The sequence below is a fragment of the Meles meles genome, chromosome 2 (genome assembly GCF_922984935.1).
Source record: "Meles meles chromosome 2, mMelMel3.1 paternal haplotype, whole genome shotgun sequence".
Taxonomy (NCBI): Eukaryota; Metazoa; Chordata; class Mammalia; order Carnivora; family Mustelidae; genus Meles; species Meles meles.
In genome coordinates, this window is record NC_060067.1 from 175033499 (window position 1) to 175056750 (window position 23252).

Consider the following 23252-nt stretch of genomic DNA (forward strand, 5'->3'; position numbering starts at 1 on the left):
AGGCATCCCTTCCACCCACAGATGAGGAAAGACAGGCAGAAGCCCATGAGCAGCTATGCTGGGATTAGGTGACCTGGCTCCCAAAAGAGTGATTTTGGTCCAGAAACAAATGTCACTAATGCCCTAGCAGGGGAAAAATGCTCCCGAGACCCTATGTGCTTTGTGTGTATCTTCCTTCTGCCCATGTTTCCACAGCCGCCCCCTTCACCCATCTACCTTCACATTTGCTCTTCATGTCCTCTAGCGAATCACTGTGGGTCTTGGCCTAACAGTGAGTCCTGAAAACAATTTACTAGGACATGTAATCTGCATTACAAAATGAAATAGAGTTTAAAAAATGAAATAGAGGGGAAGCATCGGTGTCTCAGTCAGTAAAGTGTCTGTTTTTGGCTCAGGTCATGATCCCACGGTCCTGGGATCGAGCCCTGAGCCAGGCTCCTGGCTCAGTAGGGAGTCTGCTTCTCCCTCTGCCCCTACCTCTTCCCCGGCTCATGCTTTCTCTCTACCTCAAATAAATAAATAAAATCTTTTTAAAAAATGAAATAGAAAAGAAAAATATCAGACTGAATCACATGAAGAAAGGTAGATAGTATTTTGTGCAATTTGTTTTATATATATATATGCGTGTATGTTGTTATGTCATTCATATATACATATTATTTAAGATGTAAAATATATTTTTACTGTGAATTAAGGTAAAGGACATTTCACTCAGAGCTTTGTCTAATCTTACAGCTTCAACTATCCTGTGTCCTAAAGGCCCTCAAATTATTAAAGATTCTATTATTGGGGGGGGGGGGCAGAGGCAAAGGGAGAGTGTCTAAAGCAGACTCTATTTTGAGCTCGGAATCTAATGCAGAGCTTGATTTCACAACCCTGAGATCACAACCTGAAGTGAAACCAAAAATGAGAGGTTTAACCCACTGTAATACCCAGGCGCCCCCTGGTTTGGTCTTAATAGATTTGAAGGCTGGGGTCCCTGGGTGGCTTAGTTAGTTAAGCCTTCAACTCTTGGTTTCAGCTCAGGTGGTGACCTTGGGCCCGGGGATTTAGGCCTGAGTTGGGCTCCGCATTCAGTGGGGAGTCTGATTCAAGATTCTCTCCCTCTCCCTAACTCACAAACATGCTCTCTCTAAAATAAGGAAATAAATTTTGGGACGCCTGGGTGGCTCAGTTGGTTAAGCGTCTGAGTTTGGCTCAGGGCATGATCTCAAGGCCCTGGACTGAACCCCATCTGGGGCTCCCGGCTCAGCAGGGAGTCTGCTTGTCCCTCTGCCCCTCCCTCTGCTAATGCTCTCTCTCTCTCAAATAAATAAAATCTTTTAAAAAAATAAATATCAATCAATCCTTTAAAAAAAATAATAAAGCCAACCCAGGCATTTATTGAACTCATGCTATGTACTTAGAACAGCCTCCTAGAAATATGGACTTAGAAACTGGTCCAACAGAGGTCTCAAAGCCACAGATCTAAAAATTAACTTCTATAGTTCTGCTCCTCTTTCTGTATTCTTACTTTACTGATTCCTGTGCTCAGCAGAATTTATTGTGGTAGGTGCTAAGGTAGCAGCAAACTGACAATCATGGTCCCTATCTTCACCAAGCTTATAGTGTTGGAAGGAAGGGAGAACAAGAAGTGACTCTAAGGGGTAGGTTCACAGAACTGAAAGGAATTGCATATGGTAAGGCAAGAGAGATGTGAGGAAGAGAGGAGACAGTAGAGGCTGGGGAGAAAGGCAGAGTCCCAGTGCAGAAAGCCACATCAGCCACTAGAAGAGTTTGAACTTAGTCTAAAGACAAGGGAAGCCAACCAAGAGATTTAAGCAAAGAGTAACAAGATCAGTTTGGTATTTAAAACATTACCTTGGGTTATGTAAAAGGATGAGAGAACAGCCTGGAAACAAGGAGACTGGTTAGAAAACTATCACCATATTTAAAAAGACTAGGGGTGGCCACAGGCTAGAGAAACATCAGTGGGTTTATAATATATGGTTTTTGGACATTAAAACCACAGATTTTGCTTGTGGGAATAAGGGGTAGAGAGGAGCCCCTGGGCACCCCAGGTTTATGGGGTAGCTTATCAGTAGCACTGACCACTCAGATATTCAAGAAAGGAAACTTGAGTGGCTTTCACCAACTTTCTCTCACCAACACTCCACCTCAGCTACCATGCACATCTCCCAAGTCACCAAAGAGTGATGGTTCTACCTGATAAATCTCTCTCTTGGCCTCCACCCCATCCTTTGAACTCTTACCCATCACGATGCTCCTTACTTTAAACCCCACAATAGTTCCCTACTGCTTCTACCATGAATTCCAAACCTCCTGGCACCATATCAATGCCCCCTGATGATCTGGCCCTCAGCTACTCTATGTAGACTACCCTGCGGCCACATGAGATGACTAACACTTCTATCTCCTTATAGAGCCCATGCTTCTCACTCCCTGCCTTTGTGCAGGCCAACTCCACTGCCCAGAACACCCCTCACTGCTTTATCTTACAAACCCCACTCTCTCTTTACAACTAAGTTCAAATGGAGGAACCTAAAATAACACTACCTTAACCAAGTGATCAGTTAATTCCACTAATTATGGAATAACAGGGGATCCATAAGGTCAATTCTGGTGGCTTTGCGCCCAAAATGCATAAACTGAATTTAATTATGAGAAACACTGGATGAACTCAAAATGAAGGATATTCTACAAAACACTGACCTGTATTCTTCAAAAGTGTCAAGGTCAGGAAAGACAAAGAAAGACTGAAGAACTATCACAGATTACAGGTGACTGAGAACCTGAGAACTAAACACAACATGGGGTCCTGAGCTGGATACTGCACCAGAAGAGGACGATACTGGGACAATCAACATAATTCAAATATGGCTTATAGCTTAGATAATACTGTATCCCAGTATTCACTGATTTTGATAACTGTACTGTGATTATATAAAATGTTAACATTCAAGGAATATGGGTGAAAGATTTACAGGAATTCTTTGTACTATTTCTGTAAGTCTAAAAAGGCATAACATAATTTTGTTTTTAATGAGCTCAAATCCAGCTTCCCAGACACCTGCTGCGCAGGTGGTCAGCCCTAGCTCTCGCAGCCCCCGCAACACATTGAATTATAGCAGTCACACAGTATCGTTAGTTTCCATTTTGTATCCACTATCCGTGCTGTTCAAAAGAAATACAATGGAAGCCATTGGTAATTGTAAATGTTTCCGTAGCCATTTAAAAAGTAAAAAGTTACACGAGTGAAATTGATTTTAATAATATAGTTCAGTTAACCTAATATATCTAACATATGATCATCTCAACATATAATGAATATAAAAAGTTCAAGACATTTTATTTTCCCTTTTTTTTTGGTCCTAAGTCTTTAAAGACTAGTCATACTTTACATTTACAAGACATCTCAATTCAGACTAGCTACTGGTCAGGTACTCAGTGGCCTCATGAGGCTGGTGGCTACTGGATAGATTTCAGGATAGACTATGAGCTCCTCAAGTGAAGAAACTTTTATTTGTATCTCAGTCCATCACCAAACAATGACTAGAAGTTATTTAAAGACTTAATGTGGGTTTTAAAATAAATACTAAAAGAAACAAAAAACAAACCTGAGCCCCACATTTCCCCAGCCCCCAACAGGAGTAACTTACGGTCATGGCAGATCCATCTTTTTCCATCTTCTGGCACGTCTCTTTCTCTATGCCTACAACACAGAAAGTCATTTTTATAGTTATCCCAAGAAGTCAGTTCCTGTGTTTCCTGGTGAAAAGACTCTGGAGACCCCAGTGCAGGTCCAGAGGGACATCTATGAACCCACGAACAGCATTTCCAGATTTTCAAAGGAGCACTGGCACTTTGTTGACGGATGTGTTGTCTGTGTTAAAAGTCCGATAAAAGTCCGAAAAACTCAGAAGGGGTGTGTGCTGTTAGCCAGCCATACACAGATCACCATCTTTAGGTGGAAAGAATAGCAAGGCTGCCCCCTTGTGTCCGTGAAAAGTTTTGTAAGTAAGTTGTTACTATAACCACGGGACTATGTCAGAAAGAAGAAACCACAAAGTGAATGTTATTTTTATAAGCAGGTCTGAGTGAATTTAAATTCCAGCCCAGAAGGGTATCCTCAGAATAATTAATGTAGAAGATAAAACAATAAGCTCTAAATTCCAGTGCCTGAAAAACTAAATTCCTTCTCCTCCCCATACGCTTTCAAACTTGTCTCCAGTCTACCTTCCACTCTACAACCACCAAAGTAAACATTTAAGAAAAAAAAAACAACAACAAAAAAACCCATGCTTTTTCTAATTAAAGGAATATGCACTCATTGAAGAAAAATTTAAAATATGAAAAAGCGCAATTTTAAAGCTACAATCCATGTAGCAACAATGAATTTAGTGTACTATCTACAGTGAATTATTTACAACACAAATGTGACCATCGCCACTCTGCTTACAAACCTTCAGTGGCTCCCCTTTACCTACAGGATCAATTCCAGATTACTCAGTATGACCTCGTTTTCCCACTTGTCCTAAATTCAGAGAACTGATGAGCATTTACCAACATGGCAGGTTCCTTCTCACCCCTGGGAGAGATTCTCCTTCCCTGGGGCACATCTATGTATGTCTCTAGCAAGACCCGGTACAAAGGGGATTCTCCCCAGGAAGCAGACTCTGATTCCCCTTACAGGGCCAGAGCTCCCTTCCCATCTCCACAACGCCTACCACCCCTGCATGACCGCAGCTTCTGCTTGCTCCCAGGACACAGCTCATCAGTCACTTATGCTGAAGCACTAGCTCTTCACTAACTCCGAGGACAGCCCTGCGGCTAATGGAACCCCAGCTCTGGAAATTTCCATTGGAGGAATTTCCTCCTAATGATGAAGAACATAATCCATCAAATATCTACATGCTCATATACCAGAGGAAATTCAAAGATGAATCACTCATAGTCCTTAAGAAGTTCTTCAAGGACACCGGCTATACTAAAGACATGGAGTACGAGTGGTAAGAAGAAATGTGGTGGGAACATGAAGTGTGTGGAAGCCAAGTCACAGTTTTGACAGAAACCTGAAAGAATGGACAGAATTTTTATAGACGATGGCAAAGAAAGGCATTTCAAATGTAAGAAATGATATAGGTACAAGAGTGCTCAGGATGATCCGTGGGAATGGTGTCAGAGCAGAAAGCAGCCTGGGAAGAAACATGGAACAGTGCCTGGCACGTTTACTCTACAGATGGGAGATGAGATATGGGCAGTGAGGAGAGGCTGAGGGAGGAACTCTCGCAAAGTCTAGACTTCTACCTGCTTCCCTGGTTTATGACATGTTGTGATTTTTAAAATTCTAAGTACAATAGTTGCCAGATCAAATTACATTGCTGAAAATCTGAGTTTTTAATAATGTTGACAGTAGTCAGATGGTTCTAAACATCTCACAAGTCAAGTTTAAGGCCACAGATATAACTTGGAACCTGGACAAGGGCCTCAGCTCTAGAATGTTCTTACAAGTTCAACAGTAAGAAACTTCCGCATAGGTTAATCTAGTTAGTTCTTATTAGCACATTAAGGATTTTTCAGTATATTGGTCAATTTCATTCTACCGCATTGGTGAACAGGAAAATGTATAATACTCTAGTCATGAAAGGAATCTCTTTCCAAGTTAAGCACTGTGGTTATAAGACTGTAAACCAGATTGTTGAGGTCAAATCCTTGTTCTACAATTTGCTAGTCAAGTGACTTTAGGTGGCTGACTTAACTTCTTTGTCTCACCTTCCTTCTCTGGAAAATGGGGGAAAAAATAATAGTGACCAAGGAGTAACCAGTTAATAAATGTAAAGCACTTAGAACTTAGTGCCTGTACATGGGAAGACACTATACATGTTACTGTTATTTCCCTACGCTGAACAACCACCACAACATGGCTACAGGCCACTCTATTTTGAGATGCGGTCCCATACAATAAATTATTCAAAATGTAAACAGTTTCATACACCAGTGTCTCCTGTGCATTCTGCCACACTCATTCCTAGGTCTCTGGCACTTCGACAAGACACTCTCCTGCGCCTGTTTTCTAAGTACAGGAGACAAGCATAGATCAGCAACCTCCATCTATCCTCCAAGAGACCCAATTCTCTAGTCTCTTTAAAGTGCCTCCTGCATTAGGCTTTCAGGCATTTCTGGGCTTATGTACATTAGAAAGATGAACATACACTTCCATACCTGCTTCTGAGGATGAAAACGCATGATTTATGGTAGACACAGGAACATTGGAACATTCAAAGTACTCCAGGTCTTCCTCTGGCTCACCTTTCACCTCGGCCCCAGCTGATTTCTGACCAGATGACGTGGACGCCAGTTTCTCCTCATCAGTAGCATGGCCATCCCTATTAGAAATGTCTGAAATCTGGGAAATCACTGCTCCTTCATCCTGGGAAATGCAACAGATCAGGTGCTACCATTTAGGAGGATCAACAGTGGGGAAGGTGACATCGCAGCCACCATTCCACACCTGTGTCCGATAAGACTTAACCACAGATTTTGCCACCAATCAAGGAGGAAGCTGGGGTCTCCCAATCATAGAATACTATGCTTTCGGGGTGTCTGGGTGGCTCAGTCATTAAGCGTCTGCCTTCAGCTCAGCATGGGTTAGTCTAATTAGTTCTTATTAGATCCCAGAGTCCTGGGATCAAGCCCCGCATCGGACTCCCTGCTCAGTAGGAAGCCTGCTTCTCCCTCTCCCACTCCTCAGGCTTGTGTTCCCTCTCCTGCCGTTTCGCTCTCTGTCAAATAAATAAATAAAATCTAAAAAAGAAAAAAAGAATACTATGCTTTCTAGAACCTAGCTTCTGTTATTCACACATGAGGTCTGAAAAATTAACCTTTTCCAGCCTAGATTTATAAGCAAGAGTTTTAAGTAGTCCATAGTGGTTTTCAAATATTTTGCTCATATACCCCCTGAATTGTTTTGGAACATCAATGTATCCCACTGTATTTTCAGGTGGCAGACAAAAACTTTTCAGCATAAATATAAAAAATTGCAAAGGATATAACACCTGCTATACTTTAAAAACTGGCCTTGCTTAATTCAATCTAGTTACTCTAGTGATTTCATGATGCTTTATCATTTATTTAAAATCAAACATGTACACACACTCTTTAATAGTTTTAGTAGTCAGAAATTTGCATCATTGCTTTTCTTCCCTGAATTTTCATTTCCCTTCTACTTCCACCAAGAAGTTACCCTTTAAAAAAGCGTTTGTATGTTTGAAAATCTTTTAAAGTTCTCCCTATAATTTTTCTCAGTTAAAAAGTTAAAAATTTAAAAAAGCTTTTATGACCATAAGTCTCTAAGTATTAACATTTCTTCTTCTGCAGAGTTTATCACTGTAATTAACTAAAGCATAATTTATCCTAAAATTATTACAACTTTTGATAAGTGCTATCAAATACAAAAGTTTTTGCTAAAAACAAGTAACGATTACATTTTGTTGTACCAATTATTTAAAACTTTTGCAGTGTGGGGGTGCCTGGGTGGCTTAGTTGTTTAGGCGTCTGCTTCAGCTCAAGTCATGAGCGTCAGAGCCCCACATCAGGCTCCCAGCTCAGTGGGGAGCCTGATTCTCCCTCTCCCGCTCCCCCTGCTTGTCTCTCTCTCTCTCTCTGTCAAGTAAATATATAAAATCTTAAAAAAATAAAATAAATTTTTAAAAATTAAAAATTAAAAAAAAACTTTTGCTGTGTGATACATGTTTTATTTTTCTGAATTAAACCAAAGGTAAAATTTTCATGGTTCTTATTGCCTGCTTTAGCTGCATTTGAAAGTGGATACTTTACATGTTTGTAATAGGTGAAAAAATAAATGGGAAGGCAAATAATTTTTTCTGAATCTTCAGTCATGTACCAAGTTGCTTGTACAAGCTATGTAAAATAAGTCAAATTTAAAATGGATTTTATTAACCCATGAATATATTTCTGTAATCACAGTTATGCTGAAATAACATTTTCAAAAGGGTCTCCTCACAATCAAATGGGTCTGGATTTTTGTTTGTGTTTCCCAATTCATAGAGCCATGGACAAATATTTATTGCTAGAAAAAAACAAGGATCCCTGTGAATTTTAATCCTGTTTTTCATTTTTATAACTATAAATTAATAAGTCTTAGGTAAGCCTATTTATACAAATAAATGAAACAGAAAGTTGTTTCGTAATAGAAATGTTTCTCAATTCTTGGAACCCCTTTGTAAGTTATGTACCAAAAAAATTCTATCATCAAAAATTATTTTGAGGTGAGCTCCTGGATGGCTCAGCTCCTAAAGCATCTGACTTTGCCTCAGGTCAAGGTCTCATGGTCCTGGGATAGAGCCCTGCTCCTGGGATCCGTGCTCAGTGGGGAGTCTATTTGTCCCTCTGTCCCTACCCTGGTTTGTACTCTCTCAAGTAAACAAGATCTTTAAAAAATAATAATAATAATAGTTGTTTTACTGAGATATAATTGACAAATAAATTGTGTCAAAGATCATTTTTAATGATCTATCAGATCACAACTCAGATTTTCCTACTTTGCTGAAAGCAATGAATTGGGAAACCATATAACTTAAAAAAAATTATTATCCAGTTATTAGAGCCATCATTCTCTTAAAACATATATCAATATTTGAAATCTGTCCTTTGTTTTGTGTCCCAGATGTTTCGTACCCAGTGAAAATCTAAATCTTAGTAAGATTTAGAATGAGAGGAAAGTATCCAGAAGAAGTAGGAAAAGGGTTAATGTGAGGCGGCTCCCCCTCAGGAGCCTTCTCAGGTCACTTGAGCAAGTTAAGGGTCTGGAAATTGGTTTCCTCAAAGTCAGATACTCAGACATCCATTGGAAACTCTTCATTAATCCCCCCAGCTCCCCATGCCCCCCAGGACACAACTCCAGTTTGCGGGACCCATGGTCTAAGAGACATTGGTGATGGGCAAAGACTCACCTGAGAACACCCATCCAAAGCAAGAGACTGTGTTTCATATTTCTTCACCTTACAGCCACTCCTGGGAAGGAAAAAAACAAAAAACAAAAAACAAAAACAGGCCATTTTGGAATCCCACTGACAACTTCCAAGCTATGAGATGGAGCAGATAAAGCAATGTGTGCAGAGAAGCCAAAGCATACAGCACCACACACGTTCTACATCTACACATTAGAGAGGGGAACATCTTTCATGTCTCTGAATCTTCTCCTGGGAGGCAGGGCAAGCAAGGAACTATAGCTCAGCTCATTCTTGGAAAAGATCTCCTCATGTGCTTCTGTGGGACGTTTAATACCTATACTCTGACCCCCTACGGCTTCTGCTTACACACCACCAAGCCTTTCAGAGGTACCCTTAGCACCTAGAGACATTCCGTTCATCTGATCCTTACTCACTTGGCTTTGACATTCATTGGAAAAATTACCACGCTGGACCAGATTCTTTAAAAAAGTTCTTTATTGCACTAAAAACCACAGATGTCTGATAAGACAGTTCCAGACCTGTGTGCTAACAGAGAAGAACGATGGTCAATGAAAAGTACAAAAATAAAAATATCTGTGTAAATGGTTACCATTCCTATTAAGCAGTAAGATGGAAAATGAATGTCAGGTATTTGTGCAAAGATTGGACGTGGGGAAAACTCCAACCAACTGTTATTTTTTAACTGGCACACAATTTATGACCTGAAGACTAGTTCCCATTCTGTTCTGTTTTAATGAACTTAAAATTTCTAGTAAAAAAGCCACTCGGAGAAAATAAATGAATAAATTTATAACTTTCTTTTTCTTCTTCGGGGGAGGGGGGAGGGAGGAGCACATAAAGCTATCAGAATGTGCACGATCACCACCTAGTTTCTGGAATTTTTTTTTTTTTTTTACTAATGCTCTTACTAAATGCCACCCCTGCCACCAAACCACCAAACTGGAGTTGCCTCTAGAATGTATCCCCTGCTCCAAGCCAGCAACCTTATCCTATCAAAAAGTCAGTTACTTCCAACAACAGCAGAGCAGTCCCTCAGACCACTGTCGGGATGATGGCCAAGCCAGCGCTCATTATCAAAGTGCCACATGAGGTGTGCCAAGCCAGGGAGCGAAGCTCTTGCACCTAAGGTGGAAGGCTGAGCTCCACTCCTTTAGGTACACATTGCAAGGCTAAGCTGACTCATGAAGTGGCAAATGAAATGCAAAAAATCATCAGAAGGTCAAACTCAGAGACAAGCCAACATGCTATGGAGAGATGGTCTAGGGATGGTCTGGGGAGAGGAACTGCCACCAGTCCCAGGGACAAACAAACAGCAAGAGTACTTACAACAGAAAACAGAGAAATTTCACTTGTTCAGTAGTCCTGATGCACCAACAAAATTAGAGACAGAAAAGAGACAGACAGATGGAGAAAAAAATCATGTAAAGCCTGAAATATTTATCTGTAGTCAGGAAGATGTAAAGGCTGCAAAATTCTTTCTATGAGGTGGATACAAATAAAAATGTCATACTCAGTGAATGTTATCATTGGTGAGCAAATGATTATCAGGAACCTCTGACAGATAAGAGGAGTAGAAACACTCAGAAATGCCTCATATTTGAAGTTATAGATGAAAAGTGAACTTCCAAATATTTGTCAATACTTAAAACCAACACTGCACTACTGAGGACATTTACTCTTAAATGTCTCCTCATCCAGATGAAAGGCAACAGGTGCATACGATAGTGGACAATGGATCCGATTATAACTGCTGTAGATGTGTATCCCTAAGAAGCTTATGGTGATTTTACATAATTCATCTTATTTGAGCCATAAAATACCAACTGTAGACGGTACAATGTCTCCACTTTACAGAAGATTCGGAGATGCTAATTGCATGCGTCTTTTAAAAAGCCCCACAAGTAACCTGCTAGCAGAATTCTAACTTTCCACTCGATCCTACTTCCACTGGCACACTCCAGCCTTTTCTACCGATGAAGGGATTTTCTAAACAAAACCCCAGTTACACAAGAGGTGGAACATCCTCTCTTACAGAAAGAAACAGGGAGACAAGAGTTCTGACTGCGTAAGAGTTTAAAAAAAAAAAAAATCTGTAAGGTATGGTATATCAAGAAGCTCACTCACCAAGAACAGAACAGGAGGAAATGCTTCCAGGTGACGAGGGCAGGACTTGAAAGGGTACTTCTGGCTACTGCAAATCAGGTGTAGGATAAACTCCCCTCCCTTTGGTCCAGATTTAATCTGATCTAACATGAATGCACTGGCTACACAGCTTTGACATGCAACTGGAAGGGAGGTCCCCCGATGACTCCATATCAACCTTGCTAGCCAGAAGCCCCCCATTTCAGACATCCCACATTACGAAGCGCCAAGGCAATGATGGGGCCAACACATACCCAAAGCACTGAGTAGACAGCGGTAACTAACCTCACTCACAGAGGAGACCCGGAGGTTCCCCAAACAATATTTTCCAACAACCATTTAACTGCTCATATATCATCAAAGAACAGATCAAGAACTACTACTGACATTTCATTCACTTTAGACATTCTGGGGATGCCGAGGAACTGATTCTCATGGCGCAAGCTTCTTGGTCCTGATGCTTTCTGCTCTTTAAACTTTTCTAATATAATTCATCATGCCATATAGCATGTTCTTATCAGGCCACAGTAATGCTTACCATTACTTCCCTGACTCCTCTATGGTGACAGCTGGAAATAATGGTTCTTCTCATCCTCTCTTTTCACATTTCATCCTCCATGTCACTGGTCCTTCTCTATATCTCATTTTTAGTAAAGCGTCACAGGGTCACAAAGGGATATATTGTCATCAACTCAAGTTCTGAGAATAGATAACCTTGTAGCAAATTTAAACTGAAACTTTACACGGAATACAGCTTGATCACTCTGAGAACTCCAAGGACCTTGCAAAAGTGGTTACGGAATGGTCCCAGAAAGCGGGGGAAGGGGAGGGAGACAACACACAACAAAAGACTAATTCAGTCAGATTGACATCAATGTTTAAAAAATGTTCTTGATTCTCATTAGACATTAACTGCCTTACTGAAGCCAGAAGCTAAACACGGAGACATATGAATTCTTATCAACTTTCAGCAGTAGGTTTGTTTCCAACAAAAATCACAGCTTCCTGTTTAAAGTGAAAGACTTCTAGAAGACCTTTCAGGACCATTCTGCACATGTTACTGATACTAGGCAGGTATGGAGGCTTGGAATTTTTGTTTTATCCATAGAGAATCTGAAGGTGGTGGCTAGCACTGACAGTTGAATTCTGTAAAGTAATTCCTGACAGCCCAGATAGGATTTCTGAAAACCATCAAATCTCTACCTATTGTACACTATTTTTTTTAAATAGGAGATAAGTACCCAAGGTGTGGAGCTGAATAAGCTGAGGGTTCAGAAACAAGGCAGACACCTGAAAAGGAAACCTTTGCTATTTCTGACCATACACTGGACTTAAGCAAAATAGTGTGGACTGCCACACAAAGCTATGAGCTGTGTGTCTGCCCTGAAGCACCTCAAAGGTAACTTCCGTTGGCCAACCAGAGCAGCAGGCTGCCAAACTCAGAGTACACAGAACACAACACCCACACCCGTCCTCACTCACGTTATTAAACGCGACTTTGCCTTCTTGGGTGATTCTAAGATTTCATTAGTAAGATTACCGGCAGGAGAACAAAAGTCACTGCTTGCTAATGTTGTAGTTGGTTTAAAGGGATCCATGGATTCGTCAAAGTGGTAGGAGCCCTTAGAGGAGAGAGGGGGAGAGCTCTGCAGAGTAGAGTGGCCCCCAAAGGGATTGACGTTGTGGTGGTCCCACTGGCTGGGATCCAGCTTAGCTGATGCTTGGGAGGGAGGAGCACTGTGTACAGTGGGCTCTGCAAGCGGGTCCGCACCTTTGGCGCCCACCAGCTTACTAACGCTATCTTTCTGTACCTTGGGAGGCAGTTTGCTACCCAGTTTCCTGCCAAGCTTCCTTGGAAGGCCTTTCCTAGACTCTACATTTTCCACATCTTCTGTGAAATCAAACTCTAGTTTCAGAGGTGAGTTCCTTGACTCCTCCAGCAACTCAACTCCTGAATCGTTGGTGTCACTGCAGGGAGCGCTCGTTGTTTCTTTAATATCAGGGGGAGATTTCTGGATCCTGGCACCTCCTAGTAAAGGATTTGTGTTCCCATCCATCTCATCGGGACAGAACTGATAGGATGCCTGGGGGAGAGATGTGCCTTCCAGGGCAGTATCAGTCTCTAAGAATTCGCCAATTGTCTTCTTCCTCAGAGAGACGGGTTTGGGTTTTCTTAGCCTGCTTCTGTTGGTAACAGGTTCTGGACAGGAGCTGCCAGCCTTTAGGTCAACTTCTGTGGAAGCCTCCAGTGCAACCCCCATGGTGCCTTCTGTCATTGCCTTGTCCAGGGTGGCTTCTGGTACACTGGAGGGCAAAGCCTCACCCAAGACCACAGTTACACAGCCATAAGCGGCCTTTGTTCCTAGAGCTGCCGGGATATCCGTGACATTCTTGTTTTCAATTGAAAATGGCCTCACTACTGAAATTTTGCTACTCTCATGTTCAGGTTCTTCTCTGAAATCCTTGACTGCGTAAGAATCACCAGCCTGCTGTGCTACCTCATTTTCTGAGGTTCTAGAGCAAGTCTCAGATGAACATTTTTCAACCACTTCTGCTACCAGCTGTTCATCAGCTTCTTGTGATTCTAAAACAAAACAAAAAAGCCATCTATTAAAGACTTATCTTTTTGACATGAGTAAATAATCTCTACCAGCTGAATCCACAGAGACAAGCAGCAAGTTCCTCTCTCTTTGCATTATTTGTTGATAGGGAGAGACACAGAGAGAGAGGGAACACAAGCAGGGAGAGTGGGAGAGGGAGAACCAGCCTCCTGGGGGGGCCGGGAACCCAATGCGGGGCTTGATTCCCCGGACCCTGGGATCATGATGAGCCGAAGGCAGACGCTTAATGACTGAGCCACCCAGGCGCCCCGTTCCCTTTGCTTTTATGAAGCAAGGTCAGCGGAGCAGCCCTAAAGGGAACAGCCAGTGCTACACTCTAAAATCAATGTTCCTAGTCCAAATTGTATATGTGTTTTATCCCAATTATATAAACAGTAATTATAGCAAATAGATCTATTGAAGAAAGAGCTAAATAGACTGAGAGACTATTCCATAGTTTAAAATAGCTGGACTGGAATGAAAGAATGTTAGATACTGCCAGCTAAGGTAGATGGGTCAGATCTGGCCCCTGACAGCTTCAGGGTCCAAATGCTATTCAGGAAGATTTTCATCTTTGGATGTCAAGAACAAGTATTCCCTCTTCCCCCAAAATATTGTTTAAAGTACTGAACTGTTTCAAAATTAATGAAAAACCCACCATGGCCTACTCCCCATGGCCTGGTCAGAGGAACTTCTTTGTAGACTTAAAAAACTAAAAGAATCAGGGGCTCCTGGGTGGGTCAGTCAGCTGGGCATCTGCCTTTGGCTCTGGCCGTGATTCCAGAGTCCTGGGATCAAGCCCCATGCCTGGCTCCTTGCTCAGCAGGGAGTCTGCTTCTCCCTCTCCTCTCCTGCTCTCTCTCTCTCAAATAAATAAATAAAAATGTGTGTGTTTAAAAAAAACAAAACACAAAACCACAAAAAAAACCCCACAACCCCTTGAAATTTAAAAAAAAAAAAAAAACTAATTTGAAAAATCAGATAGAGAAATGGCTTAAAAAACAAATAGTCCTGGGGTGCCTGGCTGGCTTAGTTGATAGGGCATGCGTGGGACTCTCAATCCCAAGGTTGTGAGTTCAAGCCCCATGCTGGGCATAGAGCTTATTCAAAAAAAGAAAAATCAACTGGATTTAATAAAACTTAAAAACACTGATGTAATTTAAAAATAACAACAAATAGTCCTTTTTTTACTAAGACACAAATCATACAATAATAAAGTTATTTTCTTTAAAAGGTCTGTCACTAAACTGGACCAGGTATTCTCGCAAAGCACTTGTGAATATAAATAAAGATCCTCTTTAACTTAGGTTTTATTAGAAGAAAAGCTGCAATTAGAAAGGTGTCCATGAGGGTATTTCTTTAAAGCACAAACTAAGGATGTGCTTTTCTGACTTAGATACCTGAAGTAACAACAGAATAGCAGGGGCAAAAACTGAATAAATTGGTACGATCATGGTATCTCATGTCTTTAAGGAGAACTCTGAGGTGACCCACTAATCCTACTTCCTAACCCCAATCCTAATCCAGGATCAAAAAAAGCTGGGCACCACGGGAAGTTTTTTAAAGCACTCAGATATATTTTCACACGACTCCTTTATGATTAGAATTAGGCTGGCAGTGGCTCACAAACTGTTCTTCCCATACGCTTCAGATATTCTACTAAGGTCCACTATGAGTTTTGTTTTCAAATAGACATTTAACTATTATTAATGCTGTACTTCTTAAGAAGATTTCAACATGTGGTATCTGGGATTTAACATACTTCAAAAGAATTTTTTTTAAAAAATAGAAAGTAAAGGAGCACCTTGGTGGCTCAGTTGGTTAAGTATCACATCAGAGTTGTGACGTTAGGTTGTGAGATCGAGCCCCGCATAGGGCTTTGCACTTGGCATGGGGCCTGCTTCCGGTTTTCTCTCCCCCTTCTCCTTCAGCCCCTAGGTAGCTTCAGGATGAGGGCTGGTCACAGGAAAGGCCAAGCCAGCATGATGGGGTTGGAACTTTCAGGCCCACCCCATCCTCTCCTCAGGGGAGAAGAGAAGCCAGAAGTGAAGTCTAATCACCAATAGCAAATGATTTAATCAAACATGCCCACAAAATAAAACCTACACAAAAACCCCTGAACAACAGGGTCTGGGGGCTTCCAGGTTGATGACCTCCTCAAAGTGCTGGAAAGGTGGTGCCAGAGAGCGAGGACACAGACACTCTGCACCTTCACCTCACTTAGTCCTTCGCACCCTGAGTTCTGTGAGTCATTTCTAAGCAAATCACTAAGCCTAAAGAGGATGCTGTGGAAACCCCCGAATTTAAAGCCAGTTCGTTGGAAGTACTGAAACTTGATTTGCAACTGGCATTGCAAATTGGGGGAGGTTGTGGGAATGAGCATGTAATCTGTGGGGCCTGTGGAAACTACAGATAGTCAGTGCCAGGATTCACTGAACTACTGATGCCAAGTTGGTGTTGGAGAATCTGAGAACACACAAAACAAGAAATCTGTCTTGAAACAGTGAATATTCAACTGAGATAGCCACAAAGGCACCTGAGAGTTTTTAAAATGATGCTTTTAAACCCTGCAGTATTTTATTTTTCCATCAAAAGACTGAAACTCATGAGGCACCACTTCACATACTTTTTCTAAATTTTACACCTGCAAAATTAAGAAATTTGACAAATTGTGAAATACTCTTAATAACTCAACTTTGAAACACAAATTACCTTCTGTTCCTCTTTCAGGCTTCCAGGACAGTTCAGCTAAAGTGTATTTTCAGGTACTAAGTGTTTTAAAACTTCATTGGTCACTACTGACTTGTATAAATCTCAATAATATATAACCCAAATATAATCTCAATAATATATAACCCAAACACAAGTGAAATACACTGATTTATACTCCAATTTAGTTATTTTGTATTTTTCAATTTCATAAATCCCATTATTTTAAAAACTGATGTTTTGAATCTTTACAACTATAATATATATCACTTCCCACAATCTAGTCTTTTAATAAATAGTTCTATTTCTTTTACCCAAGTGATACAAATAATAATGAGATGATCTCATCGAGGTGTAACTCACTGTGGCATAACTGAGCACAAAGCAAATGCAACATGGAGAAGAACTGAGAGGGGTCAAAATTCTGGGGCTTTGGTGAGGGTAATGAATAGGAAGAGAAATACAGCATATTTGAGAAAGAAAATGGGGTAAAACTGGTAACGCTCAGTCCTTGGCTGGCCATAGGACTGAAATTGACAAAGGTATCAAAGATGATTCGTTAAGTTTTGAACTTATGGAAAGACAAGATGTATTACCATTCACTGACATTCAAAAAGTACTAGTAGAAGAGTTTGGGAGCTGTTGGAGTGGGGCCAGGAGTTTGGCTTGGACACGCTGAGAACTGTTTGAGCCTTTGAAGTAGAGATGCTGTGTGGGCAGTAAGCTCAGAGAGATCTGGGATACAAAGAATACTTGACATAATTGAAGCCATGGAGGTAGATGTGATTCCCTTAAAAGTCACATGGAATACTACATAATTATAAGCTATTTCCATTTTATACTTTCATCATTGAGCCTCAGCATATTTTAAATCTGAATTTCTAATTTATTTTTACTTGTTATTTTCTTTTTAAGATATTTATTTATCTGGAAGAGAGAGAGGGAGAGACAGAGCATGGTGGGGAAGGGCAGAGGGAGAAGCAGGCAGCCCAATGTGGGGCTCAGTCCTAGGACCCTGGGACCATGACCTGAGCTGAAAGCAGATGCTTAACTGACTCAGCCACCCAGGCACCGCAAATCTGAATTTTTTATAGTTGGTATCTTTTATTTTTAAAAAAGCCTATCTAGAAGTGATTAATCCAATTTAAAATAAAACTTCAAGAAAAAAAACAAGCTCATAGATACAGAGAGCAGATTGGTGGTTGCCAGAGGTGGAAGGTGAGCAAAATGGGTCAAAAGATACAAGCTTCCATTTATAATATGCGTAAGTCATGGGGTTGTAATGTACGGTATGGTGACTACAGTTAATAGCATGGTATGCATATTTGAAAGCTGCTAAGAGAGATCTTAAAAGTTCTCATCATAAGAAAATAAACTTGAAACTATGTGTGGTGACAGATGTTAACTGGACTTGTGGAGGCCGAGAAAATTAAGGCCATTCCACCTCAAGTTTAGCTGATGTGGGAAACAGAGGCAGAAGAAAATCATTAAAATTCCTTACCTACTGACAAGCCCTTGAAACAGACAGAGTGGCTCTCCCCTGGGGACTTAACTGCCCTCACCTTGAGGTTTTTGCTAAGGACAATCCTAGCCTGACCGACCCCCTACCCCAACAGGTCTGACCAGGATCCTGTAAGTCTACTTTAACAATTCCTTTAGGAAACTTTATCTCTAAACCTCCAAGATAGTGTCGAGAATCATTCCCAGCATATGGCCCACTGATATACATCTAAAGGGTCTCACGAGAAGATTTTTATTATTGGTAATAAATAACCTTTCTCCCAATAATAGCTAGCCCCTCAAGGTCCTGGAGACCTTGCTTCCAAAAGTCCTTGGAGACTTACATCATCCATAATCCCCTTTGTCTTCACCCACCGACGAGTCCACCCTTAACCCTGCCTTTAAAAACTCTAACTGTAATCTGGTTCGGGGTCCAAGTCCCTACTCCGTTGCGTCGGGTATACTTGGACCAAAGCTTAAGCATGTCACCTTGGGGTCCAAGTCCCTACTCCGCTGTGCTGGGTATACTTGGGCCCAAGCTTAAGCTTGTCAAAATAAACCCTCGTGTAACTGCATCAGTGCCTGGCTCCTTGGTGGTCTCTCGGACACGAAAACGGGCATAACAGACTTATGGTGGTGATCACTTTGCAAAATATAGAAATATTAAATCATTATGTTATACACCTGAAATTAAGGTCAATTATGTCCCAAATTTTAAAAACTTAGTTTTAACCATCGTTATGAACTAAAAGTAGTATTATTAATAATGGCATCATAGTTTTATATAAAATTGTCCAAAAATGTTTTACGGATACATACTGAAACATGTATGACATGATTCCTGGAATTTGCTTTAAAGATATTTAGGCAACAAAAGAAAAGGGGAGAAAAGGGAATGTTGGAAGCAAGTTTGAGAAAATCTTGATAATTGTTTCATCATATGGAAGTTCTACTTTTCTGTGTGATGTTGGGAGCTGATCACAATAAAAATCTGTTTCTTTTCTCTCCTAATGTCTTCTCCTTGCCATTGACTTGTAAATATTCACCATCAGTCTCCCTCCTGGGATCCCTGGGTCTCCACACCCTCAGGCCTCTGTCCTTTCTACAGGCTTGAGAGAACGTGAGGGGAGGGTGAGGCTACAGACAGGAGAGTAGTGTGACCAATACCTGCCCACTTCTTAGAACCTCACCATCAACCCCACGCCTCCCAAAAGACCAAAGGGAAACCTCTAAGAGCCACCTTTCACTTACCTCTCTCCTAGCTTTTGGTTTTTGCCCTAATCTTCTCTATTAGAAAAGGGCAGGGCCTTCCCAACTTTCCCCACATCTGTGCACTCCTTCTAGACCACCCCCCATGTCCCCATCTCCACCAGCTGCTTTTGCCAACAAGAGGGAGCATGCCTGAAAGCTAGAGGAGGAGGAATGACAAAGGAGCAGGATCTCAATGTTAAAACAGAAGTTCTAAGGCTGCCTGGCCCAGCCCCATCCCTACAGCTCTAGGGATTAAGGAGCTTTGTGGGCTGCATGATAAAGCTTGTCACCCACCCGTAGGACTGTGGGACTGCGAAGGAAAGCAAAGCTCCTCATCTGAATTCAGCCTGAGTAGACAGGTGGAGGAACTCTGCCAAGAAGATACCACGCAGGTGCCAGGCAAATTAACATGCCCAGTCATGCACCCAGTCACTGAGGACCCCACCTTGGTCCAGTATCTTCAGTCCCCACTAGAAAGTTCTTCCGGGTGGGACACAGCAGGTGGAAAAGGACTGCTCACGGACTTATTAATGTTAGCTTTGGGAGTTGCGAGAATGTAAAACAAGAAAACAAACCACAGAACTCAAAAAGATGTGTCTGAGTAAGATCTGAACCTTACTGAATCTGAATCCACCAAGTATCCCAGTACCAGCTGAGCCTACACACCTAGTGATGCCCGAAAACAGAACCTAAACTTCAAGTACCACAGCACAGAAGTACAATGCCTCTCCCAACAGGCTCCAGTTCTCAATCTTCATCAGTTAAGAGTTTCAGCCACAGGCTGCCTTCGGCTCAGGTCATGATCCCAGGGTGCTGGGATCGAGTCCCACATCCGGCTCTCTGCTCAGCAGGGAGCCTGCTTCCCTCTCTCTCTCTCTCTGCCTCTCTATCTACTTGTGATCTCTCTCGGTCAAATAAATAAATAAAACCTTAAAAAAAAAAAAAAAAGAGTTTCAGCCACAGCTGTCCATGCTTGCTTTTCATTCGGAAACATGGTTAGGAAACTGCCTGACCTCTATTCATCCTTCTATTCTTACAAAAACCCTGTATTCCTTAAAAATCTTCCTCCAGGGTGCTGAAATGCTCTCTCCCTGAAATAAGTCTGATGAGTCTCGACGATTCCAACAAGCACAGCATTGCCTGGCAGTTTCCTGAACACAGGCGGTGAGAGATTAGATCAGTAGATGAATGCAAAGCAAACAGAGGAAATCCAAAAATAGACCAACATTTCCACTTCTGCCAAATTTGTTGCTGTTAACACAACCCTTCCTTTCAATTATCAGCCTCACCTAAATCTAAAAGGCTGTGTGAATCGCCCAGGGGTGCTTTAAAGCATAGACATTCTTATCCTTATTCAGCTATAGACTATTCTAATGTAAAAGATTTTCCCTCCACTTTCTAGTATTTTTCAAAAGAAAAGGCACAGAATACCGAAATTTTGAAGACAAGGTAACAGTCTTCAGACATTGTGGTTTGCACTCCACATGTTGAAGATATACTGAGTTAGAAGACAAGTTTATGGAAAAGCTTGAAAGCCTCAGAAGAAGGGAAATGCTATTAAGAAGAAGTGTTTTTGAAGCTGAGAAGCATATTCACTAAGATCCATGGAGAACCTACTCGGCTAGGTGCTTTCATATGTACAATCCCATTTAAGAGGAGACAGAACAGAACCATTTGGAAAACAGTGTATATTAAACACTTCTGGTTTGACATTATTCTCAAATAAGCTTGCCTTTTCCCCCCTCAGATTTTAATTTTTTGGTGAAACACCGTTTGGAAGCTCTTTTTAGATCTGCCCATAAGTTCCTCTCCCTTAGCTACAGAAAGTCCCTTCTCTGCATTCCCAAATACCTGACATGTAAAGTGAAGAAGCTGCCAAAATTTGAACAGGCCTCCTGTATCACACAGACATATACACTGGCCTCCTTCTAACCTCAAAATTCACTCTCTCACATCCAAGTTGAAGATAGAAGGGCTGACTCTAAGGCCTTAAAACAAAATCTGAGAACCAATACATGAAAATGAACAACCTTTATAGAAAGTCAGGAAGGGTTCACAGATAAATTTTCAGAGGGTCCACAAAGCCTCTGAAACGCAAAGAAAAATGACGTCAGAGAATTCTCCAGGGGAGAAAATCCAAAGCCTTCTTCACAGCCTGGCATTTAGGAATCACTGCTCTTGAAGACTGTTATTTCTGAACCACTTTTAGGGTCCTCAAAAGGGCTCCTCTCATTACTTTATAGTCATAACTTTAATTCACCTTCAATCACTACAGTGAGGTTTAAAAACTCTTCAGCTACTGAAGGAAAAAAACCTTAACATCTAAGAATAAAGCTTGTCACCTCTGAGAACGTTCAAAAGGTATGTGTTGCAAGTGCTCTTCTAAGCACTTTAAAGTGTGGACTAAATCTTTGAGGGAACATTCACTAAAACACAAATTCAAATAGGTTTTGCTTAAACCCAATTCAGTCCCCTTACTTCATTCATGTTGACATCAAGACTGGATGATGAGACATTAAAGGGCCATTAAGTCCCTTCCCTGGACTGAAGAGACATTAAACATCAAGTGGGAGTGGGTGGAAATGGTCTCGCCAGTACCCAGGTGTGGCAGGAAGGGAGACTGGGCAGATTATCCTGGGAAAGAGAATCAAACCCCAGGAACAAACTTGAGTAAATATTTTCTTTCTCTGGACGGTGGTCCAGGTTTTATTGTGCAGAGTGCAGCATAAAGTCAAGAGACACCCAAAATTTGGCCTCAGTCTGCAGACTTACATGGAGCTCTTCTCTAATAAGTATTAAGAGAACATTGATTTGAAGGGGACGCACACCACTAGCCTGCCCAGTGACCCTGGCCTTGGCTGGCGGCATTTGGAGGTCAGGTGTTATGAAGCCTGGGTAGACAGCAAAGAAGCGGCCCCCCACAAGGCCTGGCGTCCTGCAAGAAACAATGAGAGGGACGAAAAAGGAGGAAGCAGCACTGACTACAGTGTCAGGCATGGTGACTGAGCATTTTACAAACAAAAACTTACACAATTAAAAGGAGGATTAAAGAGAACACACAGACAGAATCTCCTGTCTTAAGGAATCTCCGAATGGGAAGCAGCAAGCAGTTTTGGTGAGCAACCAGACCATAAATCCTCCTCCCCATTCCCCACTAAAAACCAAAACACAACAAAAACAACAACAACAAAAAATCCACCATCCCTGGTGCTTTCCACTGAACCACTGAGATTAAGAGTAAGTTCTATATGATAATGGCTACAAGCAAGCAAGCAATTTTTTTTTAAATGGCCAAAACTTTTTCGAAAAATGTGCTCACTTTCACAAATTAATAAGCTGGATACCATTTTCAACCCATCCAATTTGTAAAAATTAAAATATTGACGATACCCAGTAACAGCTGCTAGATAAGGGGGCCAGTAGGCACTCTCATACATTTCGTGGTTAAGTCTATGGTGGGATCTTTAAGAGTATTAAACAATACCTATCAGAATCCACATTGATTTGGGGCAATTATAAGGTATCATAAAGGACTGAAAGATCACTAAATATGCAACATTATACCAAAATACCATTGGGTGTTAAGTCAAAAAGTAGATCTGTATGTGCTAACAGGATAGGATCTCTGAGACACATTTATATGGAAAAAGAAAGGGGAAAAACAGTGTTTGAAGAAACAGTTAAATGGTTATTCATTTTAAACATATAAAGACATAAAACTTATATTTTGAAGCTTAGAATCCTTTTTTAAGCACAAAAATTTCTTCTTACCCAAACTTAATCCCCTTTTACCCATTTCTCTTTTGTCTCCATTTCCCCAAAGGATTCCTATTTCCAACCCCAACTAGCTCCCCTCTCCTTCTCCTCCCAAGACAGAAGGGTGGAATTCATTGTAAAAGGCTATTTTTGAAGTGTCCTAAAAATTTTTTCTTAATTACAATATTGTTGTAACTGCTTGACTCTCTAGGTATATTACTTTATTTCTCACAACAATCTGTGGCCTATTTTTTAAATCCCATCTCACAGATGAAGAAATCATGGCTCAGAACGGTTAACA

At 41.2% G+C, this 23252-nt stretch overlaps 1 protein-coding gene and 1 non-coding gene across 14 annotated transcripts in view; one reads left to right on the forward strand and one right to left on the reverse strand.

Moving 5' to 3' along the window:
• Nucleotides 1-23252, reverse strand: part of TACC1 (transforming acidic coiled-coil containing protein 1) — a 117312-nt gene that overhangs the window by 19484 nt on the left and 74576 nt on the right. For 5 of the 13 annotated variants that reach the window (XM_045987084.1, XM_045987065.1, XM_045987113.1 and 2 more), the window contains 5 exons: nucleotides 12618-13719; nucleotides 10320-10355; nucleotides 8973-9033; nucleotides 6223-6430; nucleotides 3660-3712 (listed from right to left, as the gene is read on the reverse strand). In XM_045987084.1, the coding sequence (XP_045843040.1) occupies nucleotides 3660-3712; nucleotides 6223-6430; nucleotides 8973-9033; nucleotides 10320-10355; nucleotides 12618-13411 (1152 nt within the window). In that variant the 5' untranslated portion in view covers nucleotides 13412-13719. The remainder of the gene's footprint in view (nucleotides 1-3659; nucleotides 3713-6222; nucleotides 6431-8972; nucleotides 9034-10319; nucleotides 10356-12617; nucleotides 13720-23252) is intronic. The other 8 variants (XM_045987093.1, XM_045987055.1, XM_045987075.1 and 5 more) reach the window with 5 other exon arrangements.
• On the forward strand, nucleotides 14754-14830 carry TRNAE-CUC. Its single transcript has one exon. It is a non-coding gene; the product is annotated as a tRNA-Glu (tRNA).